General features: G+C 45.8%; 1 protein-coding gene across 1 annotated transcript in view; it reads right to left on the bottom strand.

Annotated features, from left to right (window-relative positions):
* Positions 1-18,464: 18,464 nt before the first annotated feature.
* Positions 18,465-22,831, bottom strand: part of Baalc (BAALC binder of MAP3K1 and KLF4) — a 61,188-nt gene continuing 56,821 nt past the window's right edge. The window contains exon 3 of the mRNA XM_051159494.1: positions 18,465-18,819. Within this exon, the coding sequence (XP_051015451.1) occupies positions 18,709-18,819 (111 nt within the window). The 3' untranslated portion in view covers positions 18,465-18,708. The remainder of the gene's footprint in view (positions 18,820-22,831) is intronic.

Raw genomic sequence — 22,831 nt, 5'->3', positions numbered from 1 at the left:
CCGAAGTTACAGATGCATGTTGGCCACTATGTGTGTGCTGGGAATTGACTCTGGGTACTCTAAAAAGAGCAGTCAGCGCCCTTAACTGAGTAGCCCATATGTGGATATTTCATTATCACTCAGTCTTGTGAAGCCAACCAGGATGCAGATGGGGTTCAGTCAGAATCCACCTTTATGAGTTTATGTGACCTAAGCATCTCAGTCAGCTTATATTTCAACCTCTTAATGGCTCATAACAGGGATTACATTTCAACACACGAGGCCTCAGGACACTCAAACTATATCCAAACCATGCAGCAAGCATGGGTTGCCCTGAACTCTGGGAAAGGATTCCTAGGATGTTGACTTTTTTTTTTTTTAATGAATTGGAAGAGTTGTGAAACCAGCCAGGATAAAGTTGGTCACCCTGGATGGAGCTTGTTTGGGAAGCAGCCTTGGACCATCCATGTCGGCTCTTGTTGGAAGCCGGAGAGAGTGTGTGTCACGGTATGAGGTGTTATTGACACAATGTGATAGTGGGGTTCTGGTCACTCAAAATAACTCCAGTTGAAACAGCAAGATACTCAATTGCCACTACTTTTTGTCTACCATTAAATAAAGAAAGTGAAAAGGTTCTGAGCTGAGTGGCTCCTTAGAAGCATGGCCTGACAAATTACAGATGATGTTTCACAAGTCACACTAATTATTCAAAAATTATTCTACAGCCATTCAGTTTCACAAGTCTTAAATTTCTCATTATTCCTTGTGGCACCATTCAGTCTTGGACATTTTAAAATAAGATCAGCCAAATTAGAATTTTCTGTCAAGTTACCATTTCATTTGTCTTTTCAATACACAGTTTCCACCTCACCTCTATTCCCTGTCCCCTGCATCCTGACGGCCAATAGAGTCACAGCACTGGTAGGGAGAGGAACCAGTACTGCTGGCATCTGTGAAGATGTTCATCATCCCAGGACGAATACACTAGGACATCTGCGCACTCCATCTGGTCTCCAGGCATCGGTCCGCAAAGGTCACCCTGAATCTCAGTGTGAACCTCTATACCCAGTGGCCTCACTCAGTGACCTTTGAGCCCCTCCTAATGGACGAGGAAAGGCCTAGGGCCCTCTCTTGCTTTTCCATACTTAGTGAAAGATTTCAAGGAGGTATGTGTTGGTTCAGGCTCTGCCTAGATGTGCAGCCTGCTGGGCCTACTTTACCAGACCTATTTTGCCAGGTAGGTGTGAGGAAGGGCTGCGAGGCTTGTCACCTCCTGGGCAGTTAGAGGAGAAGGCACAGGCCTGCCCTGCCTTGGGGTCCCATCAGTGTGTCTGAGGTTTCTGGTGCTAAATCTGGGCACAGCAATATACCTAGGGACCCACAGCATCTATTTCCTGCTGCCCCTTTCTTTCTGTTCCTCCCCTTTCCCAACTTAGTCCAAAGGATGTTTATCTCACCAGCGTGAGGACTCGCTTTGCACAGTAAGTTTAGATTTATGGTTTCATCTTTGACACTTGGGCTCTTTAAGGATGTAACAGAGCCTAGTACTTTCTACCATTTGTTCATTCTTCCTTTCTACCTTACTGACAAAGTGTGGGTCCTATTTATAACAGCTGTGTGTCCTATTAAAAAGCTTGTATGCTCCTGGGTATCTGCATTTTAGGCATGGCCATGTGACCACACCCTGGCAAGTAAAGTGGAAGGGAGAATTTCTGGAATGGTCATGTAATGGTTGGAATCAGTGGAAAGGGCACTCTTTCCCCATCCCCTGCTTATTTATTTATTTATTTATTTATTTATTTATTTATTTAATTGCTCTAGTCGCCTCAGTGGGTTCTTCAATGATTGGCACAACTCACCAACCTCATGAATAACTCACTGCTCCTCTGTGTTGGCAATTATACCACAATCTAAGCTTTCCCTTACTTCTGATTGCTTCTCCTCTTCCTCTTCCCCCTCCCTGGTCTCACTGTATAGCCCAGCCTTAACTCATCCTTGGTCCCAGCATCCCCTGAGGACCAGCACACACAGCATCAAATTCTACTTCTTAAGCAAGGGATGGATAGTTATTCAAACTGGTTAACTAAATTAGATGTCCTAGCGTATTCATCCTGGGATGATGCCACAGATGCCAGCAGTACTGGTTCCTCTCACTACCAGTGCTGTGGCTGTACGGCCGTCAGGATGTAGGGGACAGGGAATAGAGGTGTCCAAGCTAGGTGTCTATCATAGAGCATGCCTTTGTTTCCTGCAAGGATGTGGGTGGCTTTATTGCTGCTTTGGGTCATGTAAGCATGGATCTAGCTTTGCAGCCTGAAGGGCTGGATCCCAATAGGAGCTCAGCAAAGGTACCTGTACTTTGTCTACAAGAGCGCCCTCTTCTGTTTGAAGACCTTTGCCTCTCTTTCGATGCTCACAAGCTACAATTTTATATTTTATAGTACTGATTTTTAAAGGTTTCCATGATGACACAGAGGCCACATTACTTAATTTGTTTAGTGTGTTTATAGTTGATCCCACAAAGAATATGACAGCACCCATAAGAAAGTAAAGAATAACTCAAAAAATTTAAACTCTAAATAAAACCTAAATTAAAATGCAAAAAAAATTGAGATCAACTTTTAAAAGAAAATCAAATGCATAAAAAAGAGAGGAAAATGAGTTGGCAGTTGTTTCCCATTTCTGGTCCTATTGGGTTTGGGGTAGAAGCTGAGAAAACTTCCTTTGGAGAAGGAAACTAAGATGCAAAGGTAGGTGATCATTTAGGGATCTGACCGGCGCCCCCTCGGGGAAGCTGTAGCGTATATTTAAAGGATAAAACCATAGAGCAAGGAGGAACAAAGCACCAGGATTGTCCAGTCATATTTTGACATAAGAGGTTGAGCAAGCAAGTGCCCAATCAATTAGCATAGGAGGAGGTCCCTGGGCCTAGAAACATGAACTTTTTTGACCCTGCCAGCAGGATGGAGAAGTTGTTCTTGGCATGGAACTGTTTCCTTACAAGTTGTCCCTAGGATGTCTGGACTTGGACAACTGTCTCCTTAACAACAGAAGCTGTCCAGCTATTGGGAAGCCCTCCCCCCCCATTCCTCTAGGGCCTGGGACCTTGAATTTAGCTTCTCCCTATGATTAAATGAAGTTTGAAAATGAAATGCTAATACTTAGAGTGAGTTTCTTTTGCTCATACTCAGCAATCTCAGACACCTAAAGGAAAAGGGAGGCACAGTGAGTCACAAAACCAGAAAGAGGAGGCAGGCTACTTCCTTGGAAGATGTGCGTTTTGTCCTAGCACTGATTTCTCAATGAAATTTTATAATTTGAAACTTTAAAGGGTCCCAGAGTTAGCAAATGGACAAAACTGTGTGTGAGTCACTTTTACTTTAAACCAAATCTGAGGAGACAATACTTCCAGTCCAGATAACAGTTTCTCAAGTTGGTATTTTCCTGAAAATTATTAATGGAAATGCCATCTTTGGCAATGTGTTCAGTGTTCAAATAAGTTTAGGAACTACTGAATTGTCCAACGCCAGGCAGGTTTCCTGGAGGAAATTCTAAAAACTTTGAGTAGTCAGGTGACGTTGGGGAGAAAGAGGAAAGCAGTTCACTGACAGTAGCTAAGGGTTTGCCAGTACCTGCTGAGAACCAAGCACCATTGGGAGTACTTTCAGACTGTGCTACCAACTCTCAATCCATGGCTCTCATAGTCCAAGCATCAGTAGCTGACTTGGCAGGAACCCTGGATGCTCACCAGCCTCACTTCATGTTCCCACCAGATCTGTGAAGGCTCTGTCAGCTCAGCTCATGTCCTGATTGAGGAAACTGCATCCTAACAAGAATGCTCTACAATTAGAAGCTGGGAGATTGGAGTGTGAACAGACCTGTCCCCTTCCCAAGCCCACGTTCTTAAACCATACTATGGAACATAAAATAGGTGCTTACATCAAATGACTTTTATAAGAAAACCTTAATTCGCCTTCTCCATGTGCATGGACTGGTGAGCTGAATTGTGCTGTCAGGCTAAACGGCCCAGGTTCCCTGCAAGCTGTGTAAATTGTTTCTTTTTCTTTTTTAGAAAATATAGTGTCTATATCTATATCCTTGAAGGAGGGGGGAAAAGCAATGTGGCCATGAGTCACTAGCTGTGTGAGGCTAGCCCTTTGTCTTTTAATCCTAAGAGAAAAGAAAACAATAAAACCAAAAAAGGCCTGACCCAGAATCAGCGACTGTCAGGCTTTCTGCTCAGCTGGTTTCCAGATGTCTCTCTCAGATGGTTACAAAGCAATGGCCTGTGGCCCGCCCGCTTACCTGATTGGTCTTCACAATGGCTCATTCTTTCTCTTTCTTTTCTCCAGACAGGAAGCCCCATGGTTCCCTGCTCTTTTGCATTTTTTATTCCTTCTGGTCTCAGCCTGGGCTTTTCTGGCACCAGATTTATTTCCAGAGACTTCCCCACCCCCACCCTCACCCCGGGAGCCCTCTGAGATGTAACACAACCCGTGACTCCTGTTCTCACTCAGGCTTTGATGGTTCCTAGTGACCTGGATACTATCTTTCCTAGCAGCTCTCACCTTGAGACACTGACAACCCAGGCCAGGGCCGTCTCCAGATAGGCAGACAGACCTATCAAGCCTTTCCTCTGCAGTCAAGAAAGAAGAAACTATAATTGGAGTAATTATAATTTGCCAAAGCAAAAGAATTTAAGGTTGCATATTCTATTGGGCCTCTTTGAGTAGCACTGTAAAGACTATTAAAAAAAATTTTTTTTTAATTCCTACTTAGAGTCACCATCAGTAAACCAGCAAACAAAGTTTGTGGAACAGAACAGCCACTAAGTTATGATGTCTAAAAACACCTTAGATTCTGTAGTATGATGTCACAACTTTAGTTACACCGTGTTACAGGAGAGATGGTTCCGTGGTTAAGAGCGTGTACTGTTCTTGTGCGGGACCCAAATTTGATTCCCAGCACCCACACTGGGCAGCTCAGAACTGCCTGCAACTCTGCCTCTAGGGAATCCAACGCCCTCTTCTGGTCTCCGTGGACACCTGCATTCACAGTGCACACACACAATTAAATTAAAACAAATCCTTAAAGAAACAAACCATGTTACAATGGCCCAAGAATTGTGCTTTATTTTCTCTATGAGTAAACAGGACAGAAAACTGCAGTATGAGTGTGTGTTCTTTTCAGTCCACTCCAACGACTGCCGAGCCTGCCTTCGGTTCAGTTCTAAGTGAGAGGTCGATAGAACCTGCCTCCTGCCCCTTTCTTCCAAAGAATACCAATCAACCAATTATCAAGAACCATCTGCTAGGGCTGGAGAGATGGCTTGGAGGTTAAGAGCTGCTCTTCCAAAGGCCCTGAGTTCAATTCCCAGCAACCACATAGTAGCTCATGACTGTCTATAAGGAGACGTGGTGCTCCCTCCTGGTGGACAGGCACACATGCAGGCAGAAGACTGTATATATAATTAATGAATAAATCTTTAAAAATCTGCCATGAAAGGGAACACTGCCAGCATGCTTGCCCTGTGCCCAGCAGTTTCCTGTTTTTGTTTTGTTTTGTTTTTTTGAGACAGGGTTTCTCTGAGCAGCCCTGGCTGTCCTGGGTTCACTTTGTAGACCAGGCTGGCCTTGAACTCACAGGGATCCACCTGCCTCTGCCTCCTCAGTGCTGGGCCACCATGCCTGGCCAATTCTGTGTTTTATGCATGCTAGTTCCCTTGTTCTGTCTTTAATCTGAGCCCTTTCAACTCTACCCACCTCTTTTCTACAGGAGCAGAGGGGTGTAGACTTGAAGCCATTAGGTAATTCATCCCTGGTCATGGTCACACAAGCAGTAATTCGTCAGGCCAGGACTTGAACTGACATCTGCCCAGTCCAGAACCTGTTATTTCTTTTCTGCCAGCTCGGTTTTACTAATTTTATTGACTGCTGCCTTTGGGAATGTGATCAACATTTGCTCTCTCCAACAAGGATCCAGAGGAAGAAACCAAGCAGAGACTCAACGGACTCTCAGTTACCTCAGTTGTAAAGTTGGGGGGCAAATGAGAACACCCAGCAGCCCTGCTATGGCTTGAATTATGCCGTCCCCTCCCAAACACGCGTTGAAAGTTAATCTCCAGCACAGTTGCTAAGTATGCTATATAGTATTAAAAGGAGTGGGATTCAGGACGCCATTTTTTTAAATCCACGAACTCTGAAACTAAGAATGGCCAAGGGAAGGGAATGCTGGCCCCCAGCATGCTGTGGGGGAGTTATCTGGAGTAGGGGAGTGCCAGAGAGTGTCAGGGAATGCCATCACCGAGCTTCCTGGGACAGCAGCTCTGGTCCCTGGTTAGTTCTGTGGCTCCCAGACTGTGGGAGGCCTGATACCAGAACCAGGACAGGAAAGCCCTGACAGTCAGAGACACAAGAAAGATTACTGATGTTTACTGTTGAATAGCAAGGAAAATGGCCCCGAGTTTGTTTCCATATGACAAAGTACCCCTCCTCTTAATATCTCAACGCACCCATACTGACCCAAAGGCACTGCAATTTTCTATGAAGTGTTTGCCTTCAAATAGTTAATGACAGCTAGCTTTGAAAAAGATGAGAGGTGTGATTTTTTTTAAAGCATTGCTTTTTTTTCCTACAATAATTTTGAAAACATTTATTTCCTTAAAAATTGGTGCAGAGAATTAGGAAGCTGCCAATCACTCCTCCAACGTCAAAGCTCAGTAAAACTCATGAAAAGGAACTGTCTTAGGACAGGAAGCGTCTGTGTAATTTATATTTTATTAATTTATATTAGTACTTTACATAAATTTTTACATTAAGCAGTATGCAATTGGCCTTCTGCATCCATAGACTCAGCCAACCAGGAATCAAATGTATTCGTCTTTAGAAAAGTGCCAATAAATAAATGTGAAAAAATAATAAGTAAATGCATAAACTAAGACAAAAAACCCTAGCATCTGAAAAAGTAAATATTTGCAATACATGAGAGATCATGAAAGTCTATAAATGAATTGAACTGTGAATATTCTGAAAGATATCTATTTTTAAATTTTGCTTATTTTTATTTTATGTATATTGATGTTTTGCATGCCTGTGTGAAGGGGTCTGATCCCCTGGAACTGGAGTTACAGACACTTGTGAGCTGCCATGTGGTTGCTGGGAATTGAACCTGGGTCCTCTGAAAGAGCAGCCAGTGCTCTTAACCACTGATCCATCTCTCCAGCCCCAATATGTCTATTTTTCAAAGGTTTTTGTTTGTTTGCCCCTAGAGTTCTGGTATTAAAGGCGTCTGGCACCACCATCCCGACAGATTCATTCTTACTGTAAAGGTCACAGGGGCTTTGTTATAGAGATGTACTTTGCTGCAGGATCTTAGCAGCACCAAGCTGTTCTTCCGTTCACTGCGTGGCTCTGGAGCCACTCAACGCTTCCTGGCCGTGCACGAGGCTGTAAGAACCACTGGTTCAGGGACGACCCTGTGGACTGAAGTGAAGGCACAGCTCACAGATGTCAAAGCGGGAGGTGCGGACAGGGGAAGTTCAAATGCCTTACCCTGCCCCTGTGGCACTTCCGGGAGGCTAGTGAGCCGCTTAGGAACCGTGGGAATGCTCAGTAGACCTTTTCCTTTGGTGGAAAAAAAAAACAAAGACTGTAGAATAACTTGAGTTAACAGAACTCAGGCGAATTTTGCTACATTTTTGTAACTCTGTCTAATGCCAGTAGCAGCCAAGCATAAGCTCTGTCCTCATCCCTTTTCCATTTCAACCCAGAGTGAGCCCCGCCCAGCTATTGCTTTTCTTTCTTTGCCGTGGGAAACACTATGTTTAGTGGATTTTAGAAGTGAGGGCGGGGGCGGGGAAGAAGATAGCAAAACACTGTAAGATAAGCTCTATTTTTTAGCATCTCGGTGCCAACTTTGCAAACTTTCTCCCATCATATAATGTGATTCTGTTTTACGGCAGGAGTTTTGTTTTATTTGAAGAAAGCTAGCTTCATAATCTTCCCACAGCATCTGAGACTGTTTAGCTTTTTTTTTCTTCCCAGTTTCTTGGAAGTCCTCGCATGGTGGATCCCTGGACTCCACTCCCTGCTCCTCACCCTGTGCTTGCAGTCTCATTGCACTTGGTTGCTCAAGAGAGATGTCTGAGTGGAAGTTTAGTCTAGAAGGGAGTGTTGACACCGGCCTTCAGCCTCAGCACTTGGGAGGCTGAGGCAGGTATATTTCTGTGAGTTCGAGGCCAGCCTGGTCTACAAAACGAGTCTAGGACAGCCAAGGCTACCCAAAGAAATCTTTTATCTTGAAGAAAAAAAAAAAAAAAAAAAAGGAACAGTTTCCCCTTGTCTTTCTACTTCACTCTGCCTCTCTAGGATGCTGCATCTTATCTCTTGTAGGCCGAATGTTGCCGGCTCCTTTGGTACTTAAGCCTCCTGCGATGCAGCCGCACCGCCGAGGACAGATGACCTGCAGCCCTCGAGTACTCCCGGATTGCTGTCTAGGAATCTGAGACTTCACGATCTCTAAGTAGTCTGTAGGACGTTATTCAAGGCATGTGACAAGCCACGTTTCCCATTATAATGTGACGACTACAACCTCACAAGTCCGAGTCTGTAATGCAGTGAGTGGACACCACGTGGTACTTAGGACACACTCTTGAGCCCTTCTTAGGTTAACTGGGTTTGGGCAAGAAAGGATTGTGCTCATGTTTGGCTTTCTGCTGAACGCCATCCAAGTCTGCTGTATGTCCCCAATGCCGGAAACACTCAGTAAGCACGTGGTTAGTGAACACATGGGTTGATGGAGTCCAAAGTAAGCACTTAGGCCATAAATTCCATCAATGCTGTGTATCTCAGAAGTATCTTCAATTTAATAAGCATTTGTTGAACATACAGAATTTTCAATATGGTGTTTCCTATGTGACATGACTTTCTTACACAATTTGTGATAGGCAAGGCCAACTAACCACTTGATAAGATGGCTGCAAGCATGCCTGTAACACAGAGCCTTTGGTTCCACAAGCACCATGTAGAAACAGAAGCAGGACATTCAAGGTGTGTGCGTGTGCGTGTGCATGTGCGTGTGGGGTGCATTTGGTTAAGAGAATTTTTTTAAAAAAGCTTTCGTTTTGTTTTGTTTTTAGGTTTTTTAAGATGGGCTTTCTCTGTGTAACAGTCCTTGGCTGTCCTAGACTTCGTTTGTAGACCAGGCTGGCCTTGAACTCACAGAGATCTGCTTGCCTCTGACTCCCAGCATTATGCAACAATGCCTCCACCCAGACTGTCTGCGGGGATTTTCTTGATTAATGATCGCTCTAGATGGGCCCAGCTGGTGGGGGTGGTGCCACCCCAGGGCAGGCAGTCCAAAGTTGTATAAGAAAGCAGGCTGAGCAAGGCATGGGGTAACAAGCCAGTAAGCAACCTTCCTCAGAGTGGCTTCTGCTGCAGTTCCTGCTTCCAGATTCCTCCCCTGACGTCCTTTGAATGAAGTGATCTCAGAATTCTAGGCTGAAATAAGTAAGCCCTCCCCTCCCCGGGGCTGCTTTTGGTCATGGTGTTTTGTCACAGCAGTAGCGACCCTAACTAAGACAGTTCCTGCACACTGAGTGGTTCCTGTTCTATATGAGGCCAAGGAGGCTCAGAGATTGAAAGTGGCAGAGTGAGATCCTATCTCTTTGTTCTCAGAGGAACACCCACCACACCCCGTCTTTTCCCTTGGCAGCTTCCTTGTTTCTGAATGGAGACATTTGCAACCTTCAGAGAGAATGTGGTTTTCTGTTGCCCAAGAGGGTCCCAGGGTGCTGGAGGTGTCAGGGAGACTCTTTTCTTCTAGAGTTCATCTTTAAAGCCTAAGTGTGTTCACAGCAATGGTTTTCCACTCACCTCCATTTAGGATGCCTTAGTGAAGGCTGACAGAGGAGAGTGGGTGGGAGATGACAAAGATCCTTTGCTGTGCTCACTCTCCGGGAAGTCATGGCTGCCAGAGAGCTCTGGATTACATCTTAAAGGAACAGTTAGAGAAAAAGCTCCATGACATCTGTGTGTAAATGCAGCTAAACTAGGAGCTGAGCCCAGATTCATGTGCATGCCAGGCCCTTGGCCTGAGGCTAGCCCATGTGGTAAGGTATCTTTGGAAGGATAAGGTCTCCAGAGCCCATCCGTCTTGCCACCTTTGTTCCGAGTTTTTCTGTCTCAGAGATGAGCCTTGGTTTTGCTTATGAGCTAGTGAGAGACTTATCCCCATGCTGCCCCTGAAGGGATGCCAGGGCTCTTATGGGAGGTTCTCTTCTTTGAGGGAGTTAATGTTCCGTGCCCACTGAAGTGTTTGCTTTGAATATTTGTATTCCATCTTACTGGAATCCTTGGTGGGCCTTGCTGATGTCACGTGACTGAGACCGGCTCTTCTGCTCTGTTGGAGAACAGCATTGGTATTTGATGCCAAGTTCTGGGCAACTCACTGGTGCAAAGGAACACGGCAAAAACCTCAGTGCCTTGCTCTGCAACACCTCCCAGGCTATTCTTTTCCGTCTAAAACAGTGTCTCGCTTGCTGGTTAGCAAGTGGGGGAAAGTACCCTCCAGCACCCAAAACCAACTAGAAAACTTCCTGTATCAAGGCCATCCTGAGCCTGTGCTTCTGGCCAGAGCTGAGTCAGTGAGCCTTAGGGAGGATGCTTATTTTCCCATCCCAGGGATGCCCGAGCTAGCTCTGTACCGAGGAGGAAGCGCTTATCTTGAAAATTGGTACTTTTTGTGGTCCTCGGAAACAAAGATGCAAACATTTGTGACTAAGTTAAGTTCAGCAAAGTCTTATTATGTTATCACCATGTGCTAAGTATTTTGTCTGTATCCTTACTAAGTCGTCTCCCCCCGCCCCGGAACCAGGAGGTACCGTGAGCCCCACCACAATCATAGGCAAACGGGAACACAGGGTCCTAAAACAATTTACACATGACTGCAAGGTCTGTGGTGAGGGTCCTCCAAACCCCAAAGCCTATTCAAGACACCCTTACGGTGGTTTGTTTGGCTGAGATAAAGTCTCATGTTGTTCAAGCTGGTTTTGAAAACTCCAAGTGATCCTCCTGTCTCAGCCTTCTATGTAGCTGTCATTTTGCCTTGGAACCCACCTAGCTCTGGCTTCCCCTCACTCTGGAACCCTAGAAGGCCTATGACGACAGCTCCACAGTGTACCTTGGGCACCCTCCCAAATTTATTAGTATCACCATCCAAGGACTAACACCACCACCGTGCGCACAGCTCAGAGGACTCCTGAGCCCTCTTGCTGAGGAGAGTCCAGAGAAAGAAAGGTGAGATTCTGCAGGCTTGGATATAGGTGCTATGCTTTATCCCTAATTGGCCCTTGGAAGCTCGAATTGCTGTGATGTCACCTGCCTTTCTCCAAGACAGACAGGCAACAGACCTTGACTGAGCCCAGCCGACAGACCATGGTTGTTTTTTATTTTTGTTTTGTTTTGTAGACAGGCAGACATGGGTTCAAACCCCAGCTTTGCAGCTTCCTCGCTGTGTGGCTGTGAGTCTTTTGGTTTGTTTCTCCTATGCTAAGTGGGGTTGGTAAGGCTTCCTGCAGCAGGGCTGTTTGATGAATCAGAGACAGAGTGCAAGGCACCCAGAGTGATGCCTGACATGCAAAGCAATAGTTATCCCGTGGCAGAAGGCACATTATCTACATGTGTCATCTCACGTAATCCTCACAATACACCCGCCAAAAGATGGTGTCACTTCTCTGAAGGAAGTGAGTCTCAGCGGGCTCTGTCATGTGTGTGCCCCGGGACACACAGCTGGGAGACTTCAAGCTCCGATTTGCCCTCTGCAGGTGAAGCCTGGGTTGTGTCTGTTTTCACAGGCCCTCTGGCTACCACTCTGCATCGCAGGCCATCCAATAGTTGCTTTGTCTATTAGAAGAGGAGATAGCCTTTAGATAATTAAATAAAATATAAAAAGCAAACAAAACTGTAGGGCGATGTTACAGAAAGAGCAATGGGATAGTTAGATCAGAAAGGGCAATCTTGTTTTGTGAATGCATGTAGGTGACAGGGGGAGAGAGAGAGAGAGAGGGAGAGAGAGAGAGGGAGAGGGAGAGAGAGAGGGAGAATGGCCTGGGAAATGGCAGAGTTCAACAGTGGTATTATTCCATAGGAGCCATCTCCCTTTAAAAAACATTTATTTATTTATTTATTTATTTATTTTTATGTGTACAGATGTTTTGTCTGCAAGTATGCCTGTCTACCTGGTGTTCTCAAAGGCCGGAGGAGGATGTTGGCTCTGATGGAAATGGGGTTTGCAGGCAGCTGTGAGCTGCCATGTCGGTGCTTGGAAGCAAACCCAGGTCATCTGGAAGCACATCTGGAAGAGTTAGCCAGTGCTCTCAGCTGCTGAGCCGTCTCTCGCTTTTTGGGGGCAAAGTCTCTCACTGACCCGGCCTTAGCGATTAGGGCAGGCTGTCTCGGCGGCAAGTCCCTGGGGTCTGTTTGTTTTGCCTTCCAACATTTCCCCAGATAATTAAGCATGCCTCCCTTCTGGTGCTGTATCCCCTGGTTGTAGGAACAATCAGAAGTGAGTTACAACCCAGTGTTAGGCGGTGTGGGAGTTGAATGCAGGAGAGGATAGGAGATATAGCCTCGCTTAGTGCTCAGGCCTTAAGGCTTTCCTGACCCACAGGCCATGCAAGTGAATGCATCCACCAGTCACCCAGATACATGGCACAGGAGCTTCAGGTATAGAGGACTTGCGGTATAAATCACTCAGGCCCTGGGAGCAGGTGAAATTGTTCAGAGGCAAAAAAAAAAAAAAAAAAAAAAAAAAAAAAAAAAAAAAAAACCTAAACAAAATAATAAATTAAACCTGGGTAGAATCTAAGGAGGGAAGACTGAAGAGGAATTCTCGAGGACTAGTGACACTTCAGGAACAGGTGCTAGTAGTATGGGGTTGGGGGGAGGCAAGTGACAGATTCAGGAAAGTTAGAGTGACCCAAGGAGCTTATGAAGACAAGAAACTGAAGCAGAGAGGCCAAGCAAGACGGGGAGTCGGGCGTGTCGTCGAACTTGGCGATTACAAAGTATTGCTGGCCCTAGAGAGCAAGGCGTCAGCCGTCTAGAAGCTGGAGAGGGAAGTGGAAAACAATGAAATAGACCCAGGGCGACCCAACCACTCCATAGCAGTGGATGGCCTTGCTGACAGTCCAGACAAGCTACTAACCAGAATTTTAGCTGGACAAACACGGCAACTGAAGTGTTTGCTTCAAGTGCCTGAGTTGGGTTCACTGGTGCAAACATTTCCTTCTCTGGGGAGACTGAAGCTTGGTCTTGACGTCTCACAGGCTGGTATGTTTCCTCTGGACTCCTGTCTTGCCCATGCTTGCTGTGGGGTTTTCCTAGGAGATAGTATGTGGTTCCCAGTTTCAAGTGAAGTGGCTGCCGGGGCACAAAAAGGTCAAAGAGCAAATACATTTGTCAAAGCCAGGTATAAGCAGCTGTCCAATATTGCCAGTCATCAATCTGGTCCGACTCCCAGCTGTAGTATGGATTGCAGAATCTCGGCACTGTTGTTTATCTTAGCACGTGGGTGTCTGTTGTCGCTGCTGTGGTTTTGTCTTGTTTTAACATCGAGTGCTCTTAAACATAACATGCTTTTCTTCTCAGATCTTATTGCTTCTAATGTTCTGCAGATGTATTTCTGCTGCCTGCTTGTCTTATGCACTCATATAGCTGGTGACTTCTGCCAAGGTATCTTTGGAGGCATTTCTTTCCAAGACATTTCTTACATCTCGGGGGTAAAACAGAACATTTGCCTGCTTGGTTTTTCACCGCGAAGTCAATTTGTTGTGGTACCGTCTTCACAGACCATTAAGAGAGACAAGGGAACCAAGAGCCGCACACTAAAAACTGAGAACTTTTCTGATTTTCTAAACATTCTTGGGAGAAAGAAGAAGTAAAAACCAAGCCTTTTTGAAATATATGGTGTTTAGGTGTGGTAATTAAAAAAAAAAGACTGGAAAAAGGATGGCGTTCATATTTGTACCCGCGACTACCATAGTGTGCCTACCCTGGAGACTAATCTGAGCAGCATTCAATGAAGGGGTGTGTCACTAAACTAGCTGCCTGCTGGGTAATTGTAGTGGACACGTTAGGAAACTTCTAGGAGCTCGTATAAAGCACAGATCTTACATTGCCTACCCAAAGTTGGGGGACTTCCGGAAGCAGGCATTCAGTGGAGGATGCTGGGATGAGGGAAGGAAGTGAGTAAGCATCAATAGCACCAATGTCCTGAAAATTCATGCCCTGGACAGGATAAGAAGAAGTCCTCAAAAGAAAAAAAAAAAGAAGAAGAAGAAGAAGAAGAAGAAGAAGAAGAAGAAGAAGAAGAAGAAGAAGAAGTCCTCCAGCCCAGGAAGGCAGGTGGCCCAGGAAGATCACTGGGGAGCACTTCGAGGGGTAACGGGGGGTAGATGTAGTAGTGTCCCCTGTGGAACTGTGGTCCCTTGTCCTGTTACTCTTGTTCTTTGGAAGGCAAGTTCCAGAAGGCTGAGCAGTGGCCCACATACCCAATTTACAAAAATATTCCAGTATTTTTCTAGAGTGTTATACCAGTGTGCTAGGGGTGCCTCCACAAAGTCCTACAGCTCTGGAGACTTAACAGACATTGCTCTTCTCATAACTGAGAGCACGCAGGTGACATTAGATTAGGGCCACCCGGATGACCTCAGGGTGTCTTAGCTGCCACTTTAAACGCCCATCTCCAAATACAACCACATTCTGTACACACGGATTTAGGACTTCAGCCTATGAGTTTAAAAGGTATAAAGTTCAGTCCGTGACACATATAGCTCAAAACCGGATTGTTGAAAGAGTGTATACCTTTCCTATTTTAATAAGTTAGCCAGGGGCTAGAGAGATGGCTCTGAGGTTAAGAACACTGCCTGTTCTTCAAAAGGTCCTGAGTTCAATTCCTGGCAACCACATGGTGGCTCACAACCATTTATAATGAGATCTGGTGCCCTCTTCTGGTGTGCAGGTGTATGTGCAGGCAAAACACTGTTATACTTAATAAATAAATAAATCTTTAAAAAAAAATAATAAATAAAATAGCCAAATTGCCACCATAAAGTCATAGAATAAGCAACCCTAGAGATGTCACTTTGGCATAAGGATTATTTGGAGCTAAAGGCACTTTGGAAACTGTTCCAAGTGGAAACCCTGACTCTTTTTCCTCTCGAGGGCAGGAGACAAAGGCCAGGGAAGCAGGCTTCTCTATGCTTGTCACCAGAGTCAGGGCTGGGGAAGCTGTCAAACAGTTTCACTAAAGGAACACTTCAACACGAAACTGAGAGGAGGGCAGCAGTGAAGAGAGGTCAGTGGGGGTTGAAAAGGGATCTGAGAAGGCTGGGGGCGAATACAATGAAAATGCAGTCTGTATTTATTGAAAGGCTTCAATGTGCTATAAATTGTAAAGAGACATGGTCCCTGCCCTTGTGGAGAACAAACAAACAAACAAATGCAATAATTTCCAATTTCTGGCACACTGAAGCTTTGTAATAAATATTGTACCATATTTGCAATTTACCTCCTTAGAAAAATGTCCCAAGATGAGCTACTTCTGTGGAAACGATGAAAGGAAAATCTGTATTTTAATAACCCTTAAAAGAACAAGAAAGCAGGATATTTGGGGACACAAATTTCGAGTATTCGGAATAGGTATTGCAGAGTCACGCACCTCAGGCTGGTGATAAATGCAGTTACTACATGTAAGTCACATGGGTGGTAGGGCCCTCTGCATCCGGAGGCACCGGTTCTAGCTCACGCAGACATCAACTCCAGCAAACTTGATGTCAAGGGACTCAGGGACAGAGACTTTCCAGGGGAGTGGCCACAGATGGAGGCTGGCAGGTCTCTGACCAGGACAAATGGGTCTGAGTGTGGGTAGTACTGTGGAGATGGGCAGCTGGAGGACCAGTTCCCATCTCATGAGTGCAGGGCATCAGCAGATGTAGGCGGCCCTCACTGCCTGCTCCTTAGGTCTCTGCAGTTATCACAGTTTCTGCCTTCTAACTATAAACTTGCTTACGCGCGGTGGCGCACGCCTTTAATCCCAGCACTTGGGAGGCAAAGGCAGACAGATCGCTGTGAGTTTAGGGCCAGCCTGGTCTACAAAGCAAATCCAGGACAGCCAAGGCTAATACAGAGAGACCCTGTCTCAAAATAAATAAATAGATAGATAGATAGATAGATAAAACCTTCCTTCCTGACCTTAACACAGAATGCCTTCTCATACAAGGTGCGCTCTCTAATCGGAGCCCTCTCCGATCCCCTTGCCCTCTTAAGCTTGAGTCTGGCTCAGTTTCGGGGTATGGGATAGTTCGTCCTCTAGATGGCTGAATTTCCACTTTGCTGACAGGCCACAGGAATGGTGGGGAAGCACTGATCCCAAGGTTGACCTTCCTGTCTGGCATCCCAGTTCACCAGTTCCTGGCTGAGAAGACTATCAATACCTCCGCAAGTTGCAGTTGAAGCTAATTGCATTCTCCTTGCCTGATTCACCTGACTCATGAGGCTGTTTGAAGGAATCACTTATGTAAAACGCCTTTGTTTAAAAAAGAAAGAAAGAAAGAAAGAAATTCTAAACAGCTGTGCATACAGAGTGAAGGTTCCAGGGAGGCGTCTCCATAACCACCCACATGTGTTTGAAATTAATGACTTTATTGACACAAACTTTGAAATGGAAAGTGTTATCCCAATAGGATAGCAAGAATCCTTTCCTGTCTCAAGCACACCGTTAAAAGTGGCCAGATGGAAATAATTCCAACAGTGTGGCCAGATCATAGGACCTTCCTCCATCCCGCAACTTTTCCAGATGGTAAATCCCAAATGACGACGTGCACCAGTGAACTGGGGCAAACAATGGAGCTAGGAAGCGAGTCAGGCCTTAGCCCGCGGCGGAAAGTGCATCGTCTGGGGAAGCAGCCCGTTAAGAGACACAGCACACATGCCCTGGAGAGCAAGCCCTTGAGCGCGCAGGACTGGACGCTGCCCACTGTGTGGCAGGACTCCTGACGAGCGATGCCACTGAGGACACGGGAGTCACTGGGCTTGCTTTTGTTTTATTAGTTAAATCGTCAGAACATGAAGTTCCCTAAAGCCCTTTGACAAGGAGTCAACATGAGAGAGGTTTGGGGGACACTGTGGTGTGTATGGCAAAGGCTTGGACAGTGGTCAGGTGAATACTTACATCTGCGATTGGCAGAGCATTACCTTTAACCCAAAAGTGAGATTCCAGTGAACTAATTGGTCCTGTGCCGAAGGCTCCGCATCAGTCTCCTGAGTATCAGGCTCCCCCACAGAGTCAGAAGGTTCGGTCATGATTGGCCAGACTCCAAATTCCTCTGCATCTGTTACCATAGCTGGCACGAGATTGGCAGTGCATGCTTAGTACTAATAAATACACAGTCTACAGCTCTACTTGAGTTTCTTGGACTGTGTCATACGAACACGTCATCAGACTGCTATTACGGCTAGATGTGGAGTTTGTTAGTACAGTTTGATGCAACTTGGACCACGCCTTTCCTAAGCCCAAGCATGTTAACAGCCCTTTCAAACTCATGCCATGTTATCCCTTGCAGGAAGATGTGTTTTAAAATGCTAGAAAAAGATTGCTATCAAAGCATCATTTCACGGTTTGGGCTGCCTGTTTTCCAATAGAATGCCTTGTCAGTCTAATGTCAACATGAGTATACATCAGCCAGGTTCTGGCTTTCTAAACTAACTGCTTTGCAGATACCAAAATAGCATGGTCCTCAGGGCTGCATACAGAAAGGCCAAGGGAGCATCACGTGTGCCACCGTGTGTTCCTGGGTCACTTGCCTCCTGTGAGTGGTGTCCAGCCTTTGATTACAATTGCAAATGACCTGACAAGAGGTACAGAGGCAATGAGAATAAAAGGGTATTGGAAAGCTATGAAACAAACAAAAAACAAAAACAACAAAACAAACAGCAACACGAGGCTAGGTCCCAAAGGGAGTTGCCAATTGGATGCCATGGCCACATTACATGTGGTCTTCTGGTTTGGATGCCAACGTCTGCATGCCAGCCTTGCGGGCCTTTCCATGGTCTGAGTGTCACACACACACTTCTCGGGGACATGCCATAGGCACTCGTGGAGTCCCATGTGATGCTGGGACTCATCATCTATCTCTCACTGAGTTTTTCTGTTCCTCTGTCTCTTCTATTACTGGCTTTGGAGCACGGTGAGAGCCACCCTCTTACGTGAACACAGTAAGTTTTGTGATGGCTGTATTTAAAAAGAATGGAGGAAAGAGAGGCCTTGCAGGGAACCACACACTGTGAAAGCTTTGCACTAATGTGTGCCCCGTGACCTTTGCCCCAGGAACTCTACCAGTCCGGCCTTTCTGTGTCATTCACAGACCCACGTATTTCACCATGGCCACAGCAGACCGCGCCACGGAAGCTGCAGGGGGTGGGGGGGGAAACAAACCACATTTTAGCAACCTGTGAACATAGGTCAGGACTTTTCAATACATTTTCTGTATGTGACAAACAGGAAGCTGAGAAGGAAGGCCCCCACAGCTTGGGTGGCTGTGTGTTGTCTGGTCAAGCCATCCCTCAAGATGCTCAGAGGCATCCATGACCAGCAAGTGATGCCCACGTCTTCAGAAGTCTTTGACTGGACTCCACAAAGAAGTTCATCCGCGCCTATCTCCAGGCACTGCTAGTTGATGCAGTTCTTTGTGACCCTTTTACTTCTGTCCATCTGCCGGGCGCTCTCTGCAACATTAACAGCGGCTTCTCTGGCCGACATTCGCTTAGCATCCCTTTTAGGCTGTCCAAAAAAAAAAAAAAAAAAAAAAGTTGAAAACAGTGATTTCAGTTCCAGGCAAATATCCAAAGTCCATCTGATTCGCGTTAACTTCTCTGAGATGATTATAACACACGCACAAAGCCGGGGAGTGACCTATGAGGACTCCCCCACATGAGGCTATCTTCAGAGGTTTTCCTTAATTAAAAGTTCCAATGCTCCCTACAGGCATGCGAATTGCACACATTAATGGAGGTAACATGTGCTGCCTTGATACCTACATACATCCATATATACATACATGGTTATTCTCGGGGGTTTCTCTGTTAACTCTCTAATACTGAGCCAGCACAGGGCCTGGTATAAGATGTGCTAATAAAACACAGGTGAATGAACACATTAACTGAGAGTTGAGGGCAGTGAGAACGCCTTCACAGCTGGCCTTAGCAGGGTGGCCAATTTCTTTTTTTTTAGCTTTGGAGTTAGATTTTTGTTCAAATGCAGGCTCAATGGGGCAGACAGCTTCGCTGTTATGGAATTTCCTTATCTGTGAAATGGGGAGTAATATTATCAATCTCATATGATTTTTGTAAGCATTAAATAAGATAACACATGTAAAATGCTTGGCACGATACCTGTTATCAAATAAAGAGAAACCTCAAGACACAGAACTGTGTCGTTTTAGATGAAGAGTGATCTATGAAAAAAGCCCATAATTAACTTTAAATACAAAAGCATTAACTAAATTATAGATTCTTCCTCATGGCCCCATTCCCCTATTTTTCACAAAGTGAAAACAACTTTAATGAGGAGAATTAATTACTGCAAACGGCAGTGATCATGAGATGACCCTGCAGGTCATGTCCACAGGTTGATGTCACTGACCCCCATTCCGAGGAGGATCCACTGGCCAGCTGCAGCTGGGGAGACAGGAGACAGAGGGCAAAGAGCCCCTAGCTGCCTTTGCAGGGGCGACCTCAGCCTCAGAGAGCCACCTCATCTAAGGTGCCCTGTCAGAGGGCGTCCAGTGTTGGAGGAAAGAGATACAACCCCAGACTATGCTGGCCCAAAGGAGCCAACCTCTGTCAAGTCATCCTCCCTAGAAGTCCCAATGGCTGTCTAACACTCACCATCCCCCCACTGGCTCCTGCTTCTACCTCTCCCTTCCACCAGCACTGATCCTATGGCATGGCATGCCCTGACGTGCATCTTGTACAGTGGCGACAGGTCTCATCTGCTTCCTGACACAGGTGGTCCCAGACCCTGTGGGAGTGGCTTAACAACCAGAGACCTCCCTGCTCCCTGCTCCCCACTCCCTGCTCCCCGCTCCCTGCACTGGGCATGCATGACTCCATGTGCAGAGTCACCTACATTCTCACACCACGTGGTTCCTCAACACAAGCCAAGCATGTCGTCTGAAGTGCATCCAACGGGGGATTCTTGCAGCAGCAAACAAAACAAACCATTCTGTTGTGTTCATTTGAAATGATAGGTAGGTCTCTAACAGGTAACACGAAACCCATGTGTTTGTGGGACTGCTGCTGACATCCTCTGGGTCCCCTCTCAGAAGGTGCATGCAGCTCTCCGTTGCTGAGTCCTGGTTGCTAACAAATCAGCTCTTTTTTCCATTTTATTTTGGTGCCAACTACTGTAAAAGTGCCAGAGAGGTTTCACCTTATTCCCAGGGTTACAAAATTTCTATCCTCTTGCATCAGAGAAAAATACTACGCCATCTACACTCCGCAGCTCCTACAGAACCAAAGCTAGGTTGTACATCTGCTCAACAGAATCTGGAACTTGCTGAACCTGAAACTCTGACCTGACCTACTACGTCACTATGATGCAGGCGACAACCAATTTTGTGAGGAAGAATCATCATCTTGGGCTCTGCTTCTAGCAAGCCAGACTTAAGATAATAGTTTATTGGTTCAACAACAGCTTCAGTCCTGTCATCTTCAGTCTTATCTACTGATTTTTAAGAGCCAAATTTTTATTATTTCCTTTGTAATGTCCCAGTGCCTAGTGTAGTAGTGAGATGGAGCAAGGCCCCAGTTTAATTTGGCTGAATAAATGGATGGATGGTGCATAGATGGGTGGATGGGTAGATGGATAGCGGGTGGATGGATGGGTGGATGGATGATGGGTGGATGGATGGGTGGATGGATGGATGGATGGGTGGGTGGATGGATGGGTGGATGGATGGATAGTGGGTGAGTGAGTGAATGAATGAGTGGATGGATGGATGGATGGGTGGGTGGATGGATAGATGGGTGAATGGATGAACGAGTGGATGGACAGACGGATAGATAGTGAATAGACAGGTGGATGGATGGATGAGAACACTGCCACGCTGATGCACCTTTGCTTTAACAACAGTTTTCAGTACAGCTCAGAGTTCTGTCTTAATTCTGGTCTTTCAAGCCTGAGCTAGCACAAGAACCAGGACAGATTTTTATGGGTTTATTTTTTTTCCCCCAGAAGCAGAGACCATAGTTTCTTGCACGTGTCTGGTTATCATATACCTATCTACGTATCTATCTATCTATCTGTCTATCTATCTATCATCTATCCGTCTATCATCTATCTATCTATCTGTCTATCTGTCTGTCTGTCTATCTATCTATCTATCTATCTATCGTCCCTCTATTGATCTATTTACCCACCTACCTGCCTACCTACATATTTACCATCTATCTATCATCTTCCTACCTACTAACCTTCTTATCTATCACTTAACATATATATGTATAGATAATCTATCATCTGTCTATCCATCCATCCATTCTCAAAACATCCATCTTAAGAAGTTGCTCCGCCCTCCATTTGACACTGAATTTCTCCACTAACACAGCTGCTACCCACACACAGCCTTGTTCAGGAAACAAAACCAGACAACAGTGAGACTGTGTCCCAAAGAAAGGCCGGGTGATGGAGAAGCCAGTGCTACCTGACTTTCATAGGGTCGTTGTTACATAAAAGCTTTGAAAGTCACCAGGGAATAGGGAGACAGAGGCCGTCTTTGAAATAAACCAGACTGACAGAAGCTTTTTCCTCAGATTTGATGGGAGGCAAGAGAGCATTCAAGGATGAGATGTCAGCTTCTCAAGTGGCAAAAATGTTTCCTTTGGAGAAGTTTGTTGAGCTAATTCACTGAGGCTGTTTACAGATGATCCACAAAAAGTGAATGCCCCTTCGCACCTGTGAGGGCAGCCAGGTTGGTGACTACTGCAATCTGGCCCGAATGTGAAATGTTCCCTATAGGCTCAAAGCCTTGCTCCCCAGCTGGTGCTGCTGTTCTAGATTACTCTTTACGTTTTAGGAGGTGCAGCCTCCTGGGAGGAGGCCCGTTACTGGGGGGGTGGGGAGGGGAGGGCTTAAGGTTTTAGAGCCCATCCCTCCATCCTGTCTGCTTCCAGACTGCAGAAACGGATATGACCAGCCCCCGGATGCTGTATCCCTCGGGCTGGGAGCAGAAATAATTCCTCCAACCTAGTGCCCAAATTAGCGCTCCCTTTTCTAAATTGCTTTGATCAGATATTTTGTAGCAGCGTCGCAAAGCCCAAATGAGAGGAAAAAGAGAAACAATGATGTCAGATAGTTTCTGTAGAAATTCTGAGATCAAGTCTCTTTTCTCTTTTTGGATGAAACTACGGAGACATACAGAAGAGGTAAGCCCCTTTATCCGTTAGGATCACTTTGTAAAGAGAGATAGACCTCCCTCTGACATGGGTTCCAGACAGCCAAAGCTTTCTATTTAATATCCAGCCACCCCCTCCGGAAGGGGAAAAATAAGTGTCTGCGTTGCAATTATTGGCTTTTTAAAAAAACCTCAGAGTTTTGTTTGATGAGGAAAGAAACCTATTTGGCACCTTTTCGGTTCACAGCTACCTGTTAATTCAACCCTTTCTTCACCTCTAATGTTCCTGTTTTGTGCCCTCCATCACCACTGCCTCTCATTAATGGGCCACCTCCTGTTTCTCACCCATCCTGACAGCTTTTTTATTCTTGTCTCCTTCTCATTTCTGTAGGCCTAGAA

This window comes from Acomys russatus, chromosome 17, assembly GCF_903995435.1.
Source record: "Acomys russatus chromosome 17, mAcoRus1.1, whole genome shotgun sequence".
NCBI lineage: Eukaryota > Metazoa > Chordata > Mammalia > Rodentia > Muridae > Acomys > Acomys russatus.
This window is presented reverse-complemented; position numbering and strand designations above follow the sequence as displayed.